The following is a 12513-nucleotide window of genomic DNA, read 5'->3' on the forward strand; positions in this document are numbered from 1 at the left end:
GGTTTTTTTCCTCTCCTGCTCCCCTCAATCCCCGCAATATCTAATTAGAGCTCTTGGGGCATCAGTATAGCTACGGCGTAACAGTCCATGTGTCCAGGACAGTAGCAGGCTCCAGTTGCTGGCTCCTATAAATTACTTTACCGCTCAAGGATGGCACCTTCTTGCTATTACCCATAAACAACTGATCTCACAATGTTCCTGTAACCGATGGCCACTGGGGGTCTATGCTCACTGATGTCTCCCTATTTCCACACTTCAATACTTCTGCTATGTCACTACTGGCCTCCTGACCTTGTTCTCTAATCTCCGTAATGTTATGCTGAAGAATGGGCAGAACTGGAAAATAATCTTATAAGAAAGCTAAACCTCGTCCTCAAAGTTTTCATCCACGAGTTCCTTCCTTCTAATCTCTCCCACCTCTTGAGGTTCCTGCTGCTGAATCCGCTCTTCGTCAGATCACTAAGATTTGGAGACAAATCCATAAGGCACTACTTAAGACTTCCCAGAAATGAAAGACCTACGCTGATCGGAAACATAGGGACTCTTGTACTAAACATAGGGCCTCTTGTACTAAATCATTTTCGGGCAGCTTTCCCTTAACCTCCCAAGGTTCAAGCTGCTCAAAATGAGGAATTCGAGGTTCATAAGTTTCCTGACTTCCGCAAGAGGTATGGTCATCTCCAGTATCTCATAGATTGGTCCGGAGGAAATATCTTGGGTGGCTGCAGAGGATGTTCATGCTCCAAGATTGAGTTGGGCCTTTCATGTCAAGAATCCCACTAAGCAGCGTGGGTGTTCGGAGACCACCCTAAAAAGGGGGGTACTGTCAGCATCCGGAGTCTTACCACCGGTTCTGGTCCCTGGGGCCTTCCTCTTAGCTTCCTCTTAGCTGGCTGGTGTCGCTGCGATGGATAGGATCTACAGCAGCAATGTCTTCCGGTGCGGCTTCCGGGTGTCTGGAGGCCGGGGTCCAGGTCCTGGGGAGCGGAGCATGGAAGCCGGAGGTGTCTGTTTCCAAGTGTCCTGTTGCTGGAGTGCGGCGTCTGGGAGGCTGAGGCCAGAGGTAGTGGCTGTGTGCTGGTTCCACATGTGTCCTCTGTGCAGGGAACCACCATGTTAGAGATCAATCCAAGACAATAGGTATCCCAGTTCGCGTCCAGCCAATCAGGTTCAGGCTTCCCTTATAAAAAGGGGTTGATGCTTAGCTATGTTGCCAGTACTTTAAGTTACTTGCAGCTGTAAGGCGCCCTGCGCTCTGTACTCCCAGGTTAACCCCTGGTATCCTGGTTCTGTTGTGTCCGCCTGGTGGTCAGTTCTGTTATTGCAGTCCTTTGCTCCCAGTCCACCTGCTCTTGTGGTTTAACCACTGGGCCCTCTATCTGGCAGAGGGTCTCCTTTTTGCTGATGGTGCTCACAGCGATCCTCTCTTCAGCATCGTTTACAAATCACAAGTCATCTCTTCATTCAGTATTCTTCAGCATCGTTTACAAGTCACTAACCTTTTGTCTTTCAGAATTCACTCAGACTTCTCTCCTAGTCGTTGTGTATGATTGAGGTCTCATTAAAACTGAATTCCTCTTTCTTCAGTGTATCGTTATCGGTCATTGTCCTCATTGCCTACCCCTCTACATCTTCAGGCCTAAGTATTCAATCCATGAGTAAGAACTACATTCAGCCACCTTGTTTCCTTCCTTTGCCGATAGCTGCTCCCTCAGTCAATTATCAGTCGTCAGATCCCCAACTCAAGCCTAGCGTGACATGGAAGAAGGGGAATTCCTGGTTTCTCTGGATATTAAGAATGCGTATCGTCACATCCCAATATGGCCACCTCTTCAGGCTTACCTCAGGTTTGCACTGCAGGACAGTCACTACCAGGTTCAGGCCTTACCTTTCAGTCTCTCATCGGCACTGATGGTGTTATCAGGGATGATGGCAGAGATGTTGCTACAACTCCGCAAGCAGGAAGTGAACATCGTTCCATACTTGGACGATCTCATATTGGCTATATTCAGAGCACAGTTGATGGAAAAGATCAGCCTTCAAACACGACTACTCACGGATCATGGGTGGATTCTCAATCTGCAGAAATCCCACCTAGGACCTACGTAGAGGCTTCAGTTCCTGGTAATGATATTGGACACAGCGTCTCAGAAGGTGTTCCTTCCTATGGACGAGGCAAAGATAATTCAGACAATGGTATGTTCCATTTTGAAGCTGAACAAAATCTCGGTACATCTTTGCATACGCTTACTGGGAAAGATGATGGCCTCCTACGATGCAATTCGGTACAGAAGATTTCATGCATGACCATTCCAGCTGGATCTGCTGGACAAATGGTCTGGGTCACATCTGCACATAGGCCAGATGATATGCCTTACACGAAACGCCAGGATTTCCCTCTTATGGTGGTTGCTGATCTCCCTTCCAGAGGGTCAACACTTCGGAATTCATCATTGGATTCTGCTGACAAAGGATGCAAGCTTCCATAATTGGGGTGCAGTGACCCTAGGGGCTCGGTTCCAATGAAGGTGGTCTGATCAAGAAGCTTCCCTTCTGATAAATGTTTTGGAACTCAGGGCGATTTACAGTGCCCTTCTGCTGACCTCTTTATATCCCTCAGTATCAGGCCATACAGGTATGGTCGGAAAACGCACCAACTATGGCGTACATAAACCAACAAGGAGGTCCAAACAGCAGAGCTGCAATGAGGGAGGTGTCACAGATATTCCTCTGGGTGGAGCGGAATCCCAAGGCCATTTCTGACATATTAATTCCGGGAGTAGACAATTGGGGAGCAGACTTCCTCAGTAGACACGATCTACCCGCAAGTGTTTCAGCAGATATTTCATCGGTAGGGCTACCCGCAAATCAACTTGTTGGTTTCTCAGCTCACCAAGAAGCTTCTGCGTTACTGTTCTGGGATGAGGGATCCACAGGCCACAGCAGTGGACACTTTGGCGAAACCGTGGATTTACCGGTTGGTGTACTTGTTGCCTCCAGTTCCTCTAATTCCAAGAGTTCTCAAAAGACTTAAAGGGACAGAGTTCAGGCAATTCTGATTGCCCCAGACTGGCCCCACAGGGCCTGGTATGTACACATTTTAGCCTTATTACTCATAGGCCCCTGGCCTCTGCCAATTCAGGATGATCATCTTACACAAGGGCCATTCGTCTATCCAGACTTACAACGGCTACGTTTGATGCAATGGAAGTATATTGGGAGGATTTTTGCCAGTAAAGAGATTCCGGGCAAGGTTATCTCGACTATGCTGAAAGCCGGCCAGATGGTCGCATCGAAATATTACCATCGCATATGGAAGAAATGTGTCTCTTGGTGTGAAGGTCAACCGTATTCTGCTGTGGATTTTCATCTGGTACATTTCTTGCACTTCCTGCAGGCTGTTGTGGATGTGGGCCTACGTTTAGGCTCCATAAAAGTGAAAAATCTCAGCCTTGTCTTTTTATTCCAGGGAACAATTGGCCGTTCTCCCAGTGGTCCTTCATATTCGACCACCCTTTGTGCCTCCCACAGCACCGTGAGTTCTCAATTTGGTTCTGGCCTTTCTCCAATCGGTTTGATTGAACCTTTCCACAAGGTGGACATGGAGTATTTGACATGGCAGGCTATCATGTTGTTAGCCTTGGCCTCAGTGAGGCGTGTTTTGGAATTAGGGGCCTTATCCTGTTAGAGTCCTTCTCTGGTGTTTCATGAGGATAGAGCGGTGCTTAAAACTCGCTAGATATTCTTACCTAAGGTGCTGTCAGCATTTCATATCAATTGGCCGGTGGTGGTTCTGGTTGTCACTGGCACGTCTGTTACACCAATGTCCTTGGACGTGGTTCGGGCTTTGGAGATTTATGCCAAGAGGCCAGCTCGTCTCAGAAAATCAGACTCGCTCTTTGTTCTCTATGATGCTTCAAAGATTGGTTGTCCTGCTTCGAAGCAGTCTATTGCGTGTTGGATCAGGCTTACGATCCAACAGGCTCACTCTTCGGCGGCTTTGCCGCTGCCAAGGTCTGTTCAGGCCCACTTCACACGGTCAGTGGGTTCTTCCTAGGTGGCTGCCCGGGGTATTTTGGCTTTGTAGTTATGCTGGGCAGCTACTTGGTTGGGTTCGAACATGCTGTAAAGTTTTAAAGGTTCAACACCTTGGCTACTGAGGATCTTCAGTTTGGTCAATCAGTTTTGATGGGGTCTCAGCACTCTCCCACCCAGTTTGGAGTTTTGGAACTTCCCCATGGTACTAAGACCATCCCAGTATCCCTTTGGACATTAGAGAAAATAGGATTTTAATATCTACCGGTAAATCCTTTTCTCATAGTCCATAGTGGATACTGGGCGTCCGCCTCTGTGCTTTGATATTTTCCAGCAAGAGTTGTTCTTGTGTGTTGTAGTTTGGGTCTGCTTTTGCTGTCCCTATTTTCAAGTTGTGGTTAGTGTTGCTATCCTCTTGTTATGTTATGTGCTGGTTCGTTCTCTCACCACTTTCTTGTCTCTTTTCCTCCTTTCAAAGTATGTCCGTCTCCTCTATCCTCTTGTTATGTTATGTGCTGGTTCGTTCTCTCACCACTTTCTTGTCTCTTTTCCTCCTTTCAAAGTATGTCCGTCTCCTCGGGCACAGTTTTCCTAGACTGAGTCTACAGGAGGGGCATAGAAGGGGGGAGCCAGCACACTCTGAAGAAGTTTTAAAGTGCCAGGCTCCAATGGACCCCATCTATACCCCATGGTACTAAGACCATCCCAGTATCCCCTATTAACAACGAGAAAGGGATTTAGCGGTAGGTATTAAAATCCTATGTTTTCAGAATAGCAGGGCCATCCTCGGGTGAAGGTATCACTGCGAAGACGCCGTTTCACATTACAATAACCTTAGTAGGAAATACCGATTTGTATTGTACATTTCCTTGGGTGGAATAGACGCCTTTTGGCCAGCGTCACAGGAGAAATATCTGGAAATATCTGCAGATTATCCAGGCACTCAGCTGTGGATGAGGAATACAAAGCAACCTGTATAATGTGTTCTTTAATACGAAAAAAGTGTACCCTGAGCAGAGTGTCCCTCGGTGCTTGGATCAGGGCCTGTTTACCCACCGGTGATCCGCTAACCGGGATACTGGCGCTGTACTCATCACTCTTCTTTCTTCTGGCTTTGTTAGGCGGTGGCGGCCATGCTGCGGGAGTGAGCAGTCACCTGGTGGGCCTGCGATCAGCACCATCAGGAGCTCAGTGTCCTGTCAGCAGACTAGAGAACCATTAACTCTTCAGAAAGTTGGTTCCTACTCCCACGAAGCAGGGAGGCTGTTGCCAGCAGCCTTCCTGTAACCTATCTCTAGAAAATAAAAAGCTAAGAAAACTCCTAGGAGCTCCTCTAGCTGTGACCGGCTCCTCCGGTCACATTTTCTAAACTGAGTCTGGTAGGAGGGGCATAGAGGGAGGGGCCAGCCCACACTATTAAACTCTTAAAGTGCCAGTGGCTCCCAAAGGACCCGTCTATACCCCATGGTATTAAATGGACCCCAGCATCCTCTAGGACGTAAGAGAAAGTAGATTATTACCTAGCAGATGATGATTACAGGGTATCATATGGTGTATTGCATGTAAAGTACTTTGTTCCACACCTACTCTGCTGTAGCAATATACCTTATATAAGGGTGAGTAACACATGTACAGGCTTACCAGCGTATGAGCACACACATAAAGGAATGCTACCTTACCAATGCTTCCAGGAGTAACGTTAGGAGACATTTCTCTGATCCATCAGCTCATATGACTGATGTTATTGTTCATCTAGAATCTCCAATTCATACGATATGTTCCCCATCCATTGTTTTACATTGGTGCTGACATAGGACTTGGCGAGTGACTACATCTCCATTTATACTTCATGGTTAGTTACCAGTACAAGAGAGAGATATATCTAAGTCTTATTATAATATTACATATGTTATTGTGTGTTCTCAGGAGGGTGGACACAATGATAGTTTGAGACACAATATTATAAAGCCTTCATTAAAAGTTATGTTTTATTATACACACACATTTACAATTAAGTGTCCCAGCGAGTTGTCTTCTCCTATTGTTTACAAGATTAATATTGTTACAGAAAATGTCACATTTCCATAATGTATTTTATTTCCAGCAGATGGACACACAAGCAGGAATATCTCAGAAGGACATCTAATGTTATCCCCGGATTGTGACATAAAAGATAATGACAGTAGACAGGATTCTCCAGGAGCTAACCCCATTACCCCAATTATACATCCAGCTCTATCAGCTGGTCCCTCTGATCCTGGGAAATGTTCTCCTGATCACTCTGATATTGGTGCATCTGTTACAGCTCTGACAGTAGATACAGAGTTTCCCTGTGCTATAGATGCCAAATGTTTTACACAGAACACAAAGCCTATTAACCCACACACAGGTAAGGCAGGTGAGAGGCCACTGATATGTACTGAGTGTGAGAAATGTTTTACATACAAATCAGATCTTGTTATACATCAGAGAAGTCACACAGGTGAGAAGCCATTTCCATGTTCTGAGTGTGGAAAATGTTTTGCAAGCAAATCAGATCTTATTAAACATCAGAGAAGTCACACAGGTGAGAAGCCATTTTCATGTTCTGAGTGTGGGAAATGTTTTACACGGAAATCATATCTTGTTACACATCAGCGAACTCACACAGGTGAGAAGCCATTTCTTTGCTCTGAGTGTGGGAAAGGTTTTGCAAACAAATCAGATCTTGTTAAACATCAGAGAAGTCACACAGGTGAGAAGCCATTTCCATGTTCTGAGTGTGGGAAATGTTTTACACGGAAATCATATCTTGGTACACACCAGCAAACTCACACAGGTGAGAAGCCATTTCTATGCTCTGAGTGTGGGAAATGTTTTGCAAACAAATCAAATCTTGTTATACATCACAGAAGTCACACAGGTGAGAAGCTGTTTTCTTGCTCTGAGTGTGGGAAATGTTTTACACAAAAACCACATCTTGTTATACATCACAGAAGTCACACAGGTGAGAACCCATTTCCATGTTCTGAGTGTGGGAAATGTTTTACACAGAAATCATATCTTGTTACACATCAGCGAACTCACACAGGTGAGAACCCATTTCCATGTTCTGAGTGTGGGAAAGGTTTTGCACACAAATCACATCTTGTTAAACACCAGAGAAGTCACACAGGTGAGAAGCCATTTTCTTGCTCTGAGTGTGGGAAATGTTATACACAAAAATCACATCTTGTTAGACATCAGCGAACTCACACAGGTGAGAGGCCATTTCCATACTCTGAGAAATAAATCAGCTCTTGTTGCACACAATAGACATCACTCAGTTGAGGAACCATTTTAATCTTCTGGAGTATACTCATCATTGCCATGTGTTGTTCTTCAAGGTTCTTATCCTATCTCCTATGCTTTTTGCAATATACATGCTACCACTGGGTAAAATAATCAGATGTCATGCCCTCATCTACCACTGCTATGCAGATCACCTGTCTTTTGCTCCAGGTATTGAGAACCCAGTACCAATCCTAAATGGTCTCGCTGAGCTCCAGGTGTGGGTGATGCCAGTTGGCTGTGACTCAGTCCTGGTGAAACAGGTCTATATGGTAAAAGCTCACCAACAAAGAGCAGGGCTACAGCTCAGCTTTGCAAACTAACCAGACTTTTGCTTGGGGGTTCAGATTTACAAAATGTTGATCATGTGTGGAATCTTGGTGTAATGGATGGTGTAGTGACACTTACACATCAGGTATCAGCCACAATCAGATCCTCATCTGAGGAACATAGCCAGACTCCAGCACTTATTTCCCTCAGAAGATCTACCTACAGTCATACATACAATGCCACGGCCACAGGGCGCTGTATAAAAGTGACCCCCGGCTGTGGCATTATCTGTCCAGCTAGTGGAGCCCGGTGCTGGTACAAAAAATACGTGTGACCTGTATTTTTTGCACCAGGACCAGGCGCAGAGCCCGGTGCTGGTTGTTAAAATACGGGGGATCCCCTGTCCTTTTTTCACCGTATTTTGGCAACCAGGACCGGCCCAAAGAGCCCAAAGCTGGTTATGCTTAGGAGGGGGGACCCCACGCAATTTTTTTCCGGGTTTTTTCCCGTTTTTTAAACATTTTTAAAAATCTAATCAAAATCCGTCAAATCGCCCGTTTTTTGACAGCGGGACTGTCAAATTCATTTTTTATTGAATATGTCGAATTCCGACGGTCGAATTGTGTCGAATTTAAAAATGGGTGAAAATGTGCCGCAATTCGCCCGGAATTGCATATACCCCATAGACTACTGCAATGTCCTCTACCTGGGTCTCCCAGCAAAAGAATAGCACCGCTTGTAGCTTGTACAGAATGCAGCAGCCGGGCTGTTACCTAACCAGCCCGTTCCTGCCACATAACACCCATTCTCTGCTCCCTTCACCGGCTGCCTGTAAGATGGTGACTCTATTACATAATCTTACTGACTCTCCCAGCCCTACATGACCAGGGTCCATGGTACCAGAAGCAACTTCTACCTCCTTACTGCCCTGCTTGCTTACTTCCATCTGCAGATGAAGGACTGTTACCAGCAGTACCAAGAATCCCCAAGCACTGCTGAGAGGTCAGGAGGAAGACAGGGTGGTGGCACTAGTGCTGTAGCGGGGGCTGCCGGAGGCACTGTCTGTGGGTAATATTGTCCCCAAGCAGCGCTAAGGTGTCAGAGGGGAGACAGGGCAGTGGTAGTAGTGGGGGAGGACAGGGTGGGTGGCAGTAGTGGGGGGAGACAGGGCACTGGCAGTAGTGGGGGAGGACAGGGTGGGTGGCATTTGGGGAGGGAGATGGGGCGGTGGCAGTAGTGGGGAAGACGGCAGTGACAGTAGTGGGGGGAGACAGGGTGGTGTCAGTACTGGGAGGAGACGGGGTGGATGGCAGTAGTGGGGGGGAGACAGGGAGGGTGGCAGTAGTGGGGGGAGACAGGGTGGGTGGCAGTAGTGGGGGGAGACGGGGCGGGTGGAAGTAGTGGGAGACAGGGCAGATGGCCGCAGTGCAGTACCAGGGGCTGCTGGAGACAGTAAAGAGGAGTATGGGTCCCGCACAGAACCAGTTGCTAATTAGACTTAATGATTATTATGATTCCTTATTTCTAATTAATCCCTTGTATGTGTTACTGTTATTTGCTTTGTCAGCCTTTATGTGTGTTCTGTGTAATACTCCTGAAAGTAGTGCTGCTACCGATCTCATATCATTTGTAGTAACTTGGAAAAGATGAGATATGAGGTGCACTCTGGAAGCTTATAGGGGGTAATCAGAGATGATCGCAGATGTGACATCATGCAGCCCCTGGAAAATGGTCCTCGCCTGCCCGCGTTCACCCCTGAGGGATGCGGCCACAATGTGTGTCTGCGCGGCCGCTGCGCACGTGCATTTTGTCACCACCAGCAAACTGCTGCAGGCTGCTATTGCGGCTGGGTCTGAATGACCCCCATAGAGTTTTGTCTCTCCTGATATGTATCTGTTTTACTTACCTGCAATACTATAATGTAACTGGAATTGTTTCTGTGATTTAAAGGACATTTTATCCATGTTGTGCAGAGTAAAGTATTTTTTAAGTGTAAAATATAGAGAAAAATCTGTGTATTAAAGATATGAAATAAAGTTGTTTAAAAACAAAAGATTTCCGTTGAGTCTTTTTATGTGTCAGTGTGTTATCTTATTTCCAGATAATTGTCGCTATGGTGACAGAAACTATTTCCTGTTAATGTGTCACTTGTAGTATTACTTTTGTGTCCAGCGGGTGGGCTCGGAAATGTTATCCTTTTCCTCGCAGCCCCAGTTGCTGGAGAAAATTAAGGAGGAGCTGTTGACGGGTCACGTTCCACTTGAGTTGACAATTTTCTCACCAGCAGGTCTTTCCACCTCTGCAGACTTGTGTCCGGAAAGAGAGATATAACGTAGGCTTTAAACCTAGGATCGAGCACAGTGGCCAAAATGTAGTTCTCTGATTTCAACAGATTGACCACCCTTGAATCCTGGCAAAGCGAATGAAGGGCTCCATCCACAAGTATTTCCAGGGAAGACGTTAAGTCTGAGGGACTATGCACAGGCCCAAATGATAATTGTTTTATGATCCTTCTATGTAGGAACCAACCAATAGAGGGAATAATCCGAAAGTATTAATACCAAAGATTAGCCAATCTGGTTGGAGGTGCGCCATTAAGCAAATTGCAATGACTGGTTAGGGGGTTTAGAAAAAAACGCTAGTGGGCTTATATCTAAAGAAACCTTAATGTGTGGCGCACTCTTTGTTCTTTATGTTTCATGAATAAATTAAAACATAACTTTTATTATTTTTATTTAAGATAGATTTTTCAATAGGCATGACATAAGGCAATTGATTGTCAGCCTGGAGAGACAAAAAATGAATGAAAGATATAAAATAATTTATATACCAACACTACCTATGTATGGGTATATGGGTAGAGCAATAACTGATATAAGCAAGTGAAATATAAAAGGGATTTAAACACAGGTTTTATTTATCAAATTTATGAGATCCTTTCACAACGGGATTGTGATCTCAGAAAAAAACTGTTTTACAGCTGCTCCCTGCAGAGCGTTACTACTGCATACAACCTAATTGCTCCCTGCAGAGCGTCACTACTGCATACAACCTAAGTGCTCCATGCAGAGCGTTACTACTGCATACAACCTACGTGCTCCCTGCAGATCGTTACTACTGCATACAACCTAAGTGCTCCCTGCAGAGCGTCACTACTGCATACAACCTAAGTGCTCCCTGCTGAGCGTTACTACTGCATACAACCTAAGTGCTCCCTGCAGAGCGTTACTACTGCATACAACCTTAGTGCTCCTGCAGAGCGTTACTCCTGCATACAACCTAAGTGCTCCCTGCAGATCGTTACTACTGCATACAACTTAAGTGCTCCCTGCAGAGCGTTACTACTGCATACAACCTAATTGTTCCCTGCAGAGCGTTACTACTGCATACAACCTAAGTGCTCCATGCAGAGCGTTACTACTGCATACAACCTAAGTGCTCCCTGCAGAGCGTTACTACTGCATACAACCTTAGTGCTCCCTGCAGAGCGTCACTACTGCATACAACCTAAGTGCTCCCTGCAGAGCGTTACTACTGCATACAACCTTAGTGCTCCCTGCAGAGCGTCACTACTGCATACAACCTAAGTGCTCCCTGCAGAGGGTTACTACTGCATACAACCTAAGTGCTCCATGCAGAGCGTTACTACTGAATACAACCTAAGTGCCCCCTGCAGAGCGTTACTACTGCATACAACCTAAGTGTCCCCTGCAGAGCGTTACTACTACATACAACCTAAGTGCTCCCTGCAGAGTGTTACTACTGCATACAACCTAAGTGCTCCCTGCAGAGCGTTATTACTGCATACAACCTAAGTGCTCCCTGCAGAGCGTTACTACTGCATACAACCTAAGTGCTCCCTGCAGAGCGTTACTACTGCATACAACCTAAGTGCTCTCTGCAGTGTTACTACTGCATACAACCTAAGTGCTCCCTGCAGAGCGTTACTACTGCATACAACCTAAGTGCTCCCTGCAGATCATTACTACTGCATACAACCTAAGTGCTCCCTGCAGAGGGTTACTACTGCATACAACCTAAGTGCTCCCTGCAGAGCGTTACTACTGCATACAACCTAAGTGCTCCCTGCAGTGTTACTACTGCATACAACCTAAGTGCTCCCTGCAGAGCGTTACTACTGCATACACCCTAAGTGCTCCATGCAGAGCGTCACTACTGCATACAACCTAAGTGCTCCCTGCAGAGCGTTACTACTGCATACAACCTAAGTGCTCCTTGCAGAGCGTTACTACTGCATACAAACTAAGTGCTCCCTGCAGAGCGTTACTACTGCATACAACCTAAGTGCTCCCTGAAGAGTGTTACTACTGCATACAACCTAAGTGCTCCCTGCAGAGCGTTACTACTGCATACAACCTAAGAGCTCCCTGCAGAGCGTTACTACTGCATACAACCTAAGTGCTCCCTGCAGAGCGTTACTACTGCATACAACCTAAGTGCTCCCTGCAGAGCGTTACTACTGCATACAACCTAAGTGCTCCCTGCAGAGTGTTACTACTGCATACAACCTAAGTGCTCCCTGCAGAGCGTTACTACTGCATACAACCTAAGTGCTCCCTGCAGTGTTACTACTGCATACAACCTAAGTGCTCCCTGCAGAGCGTTACTACTGCATACACCCTAAGTGCTCCATGCAGAGCGTCACTACTGCATACAACCTAAGTGCTCCCTGCAGAGCGTTACTACTGAATACAACCTAAGTGCTCCCCGCAGAGGGTTACTACTGCATACAACCTAAGTGCTCCCTGCAGAGCGTTACTACTGCATACAACCTAAGTGCTCCCTGCAGAGCGTTACTACTGCATACAACCTAAGTGCTCCCTGCAGAGCGTTACTACTGCATACAACCTAAGTGCTCCCTGCAGAGCGTTACTACTG

At 46.3% G+C, this 12513-nt stretch overlaps 1 protein-coding gene across 1 annotated transcript in view; it reads left to right on the top strand.

Annotated features, from left to right (window-relative positions):
* The first annotated feature begins 6142 nt into the window (after positions 1–6142).
* LOC134984896 (zinc finger protein 569-like) overlaps positions 6143–12513 on the top strand; it is a 105873-nt gene continuing 99502 nt past the window's right edge. The window contains exon 1 of the mRNA XM_063950371.1: positions 6143–7293. Within this exon, the coding sequence (XP_063806441.1) occupies positions 6181–7293 (1113 nt within the window). The 5' untranslated portion in view covers positions 6143–6180. The remainder of the gene's footprint in view (positions 7294–12513) is intronic.

Source organism: Pseudophryne corroboree (assembly GCF_028390025.1).
Source record: "Pseudophryne corroboree isolate aPseCor3 chromosome 3 unlocalized genomic scaffold, aPseCor3.hap2 SUPER_3_unloc_9, whole genome shotgun sequence".
In the NCBI taxonomy this organism is placed as follows: domain Eukaryota; kingdom Metazoa; phylum Chordata; class Amphibia; order Anura; family Myobatrachidae; genus Pseudophryne; species Pseudophryne corroboree.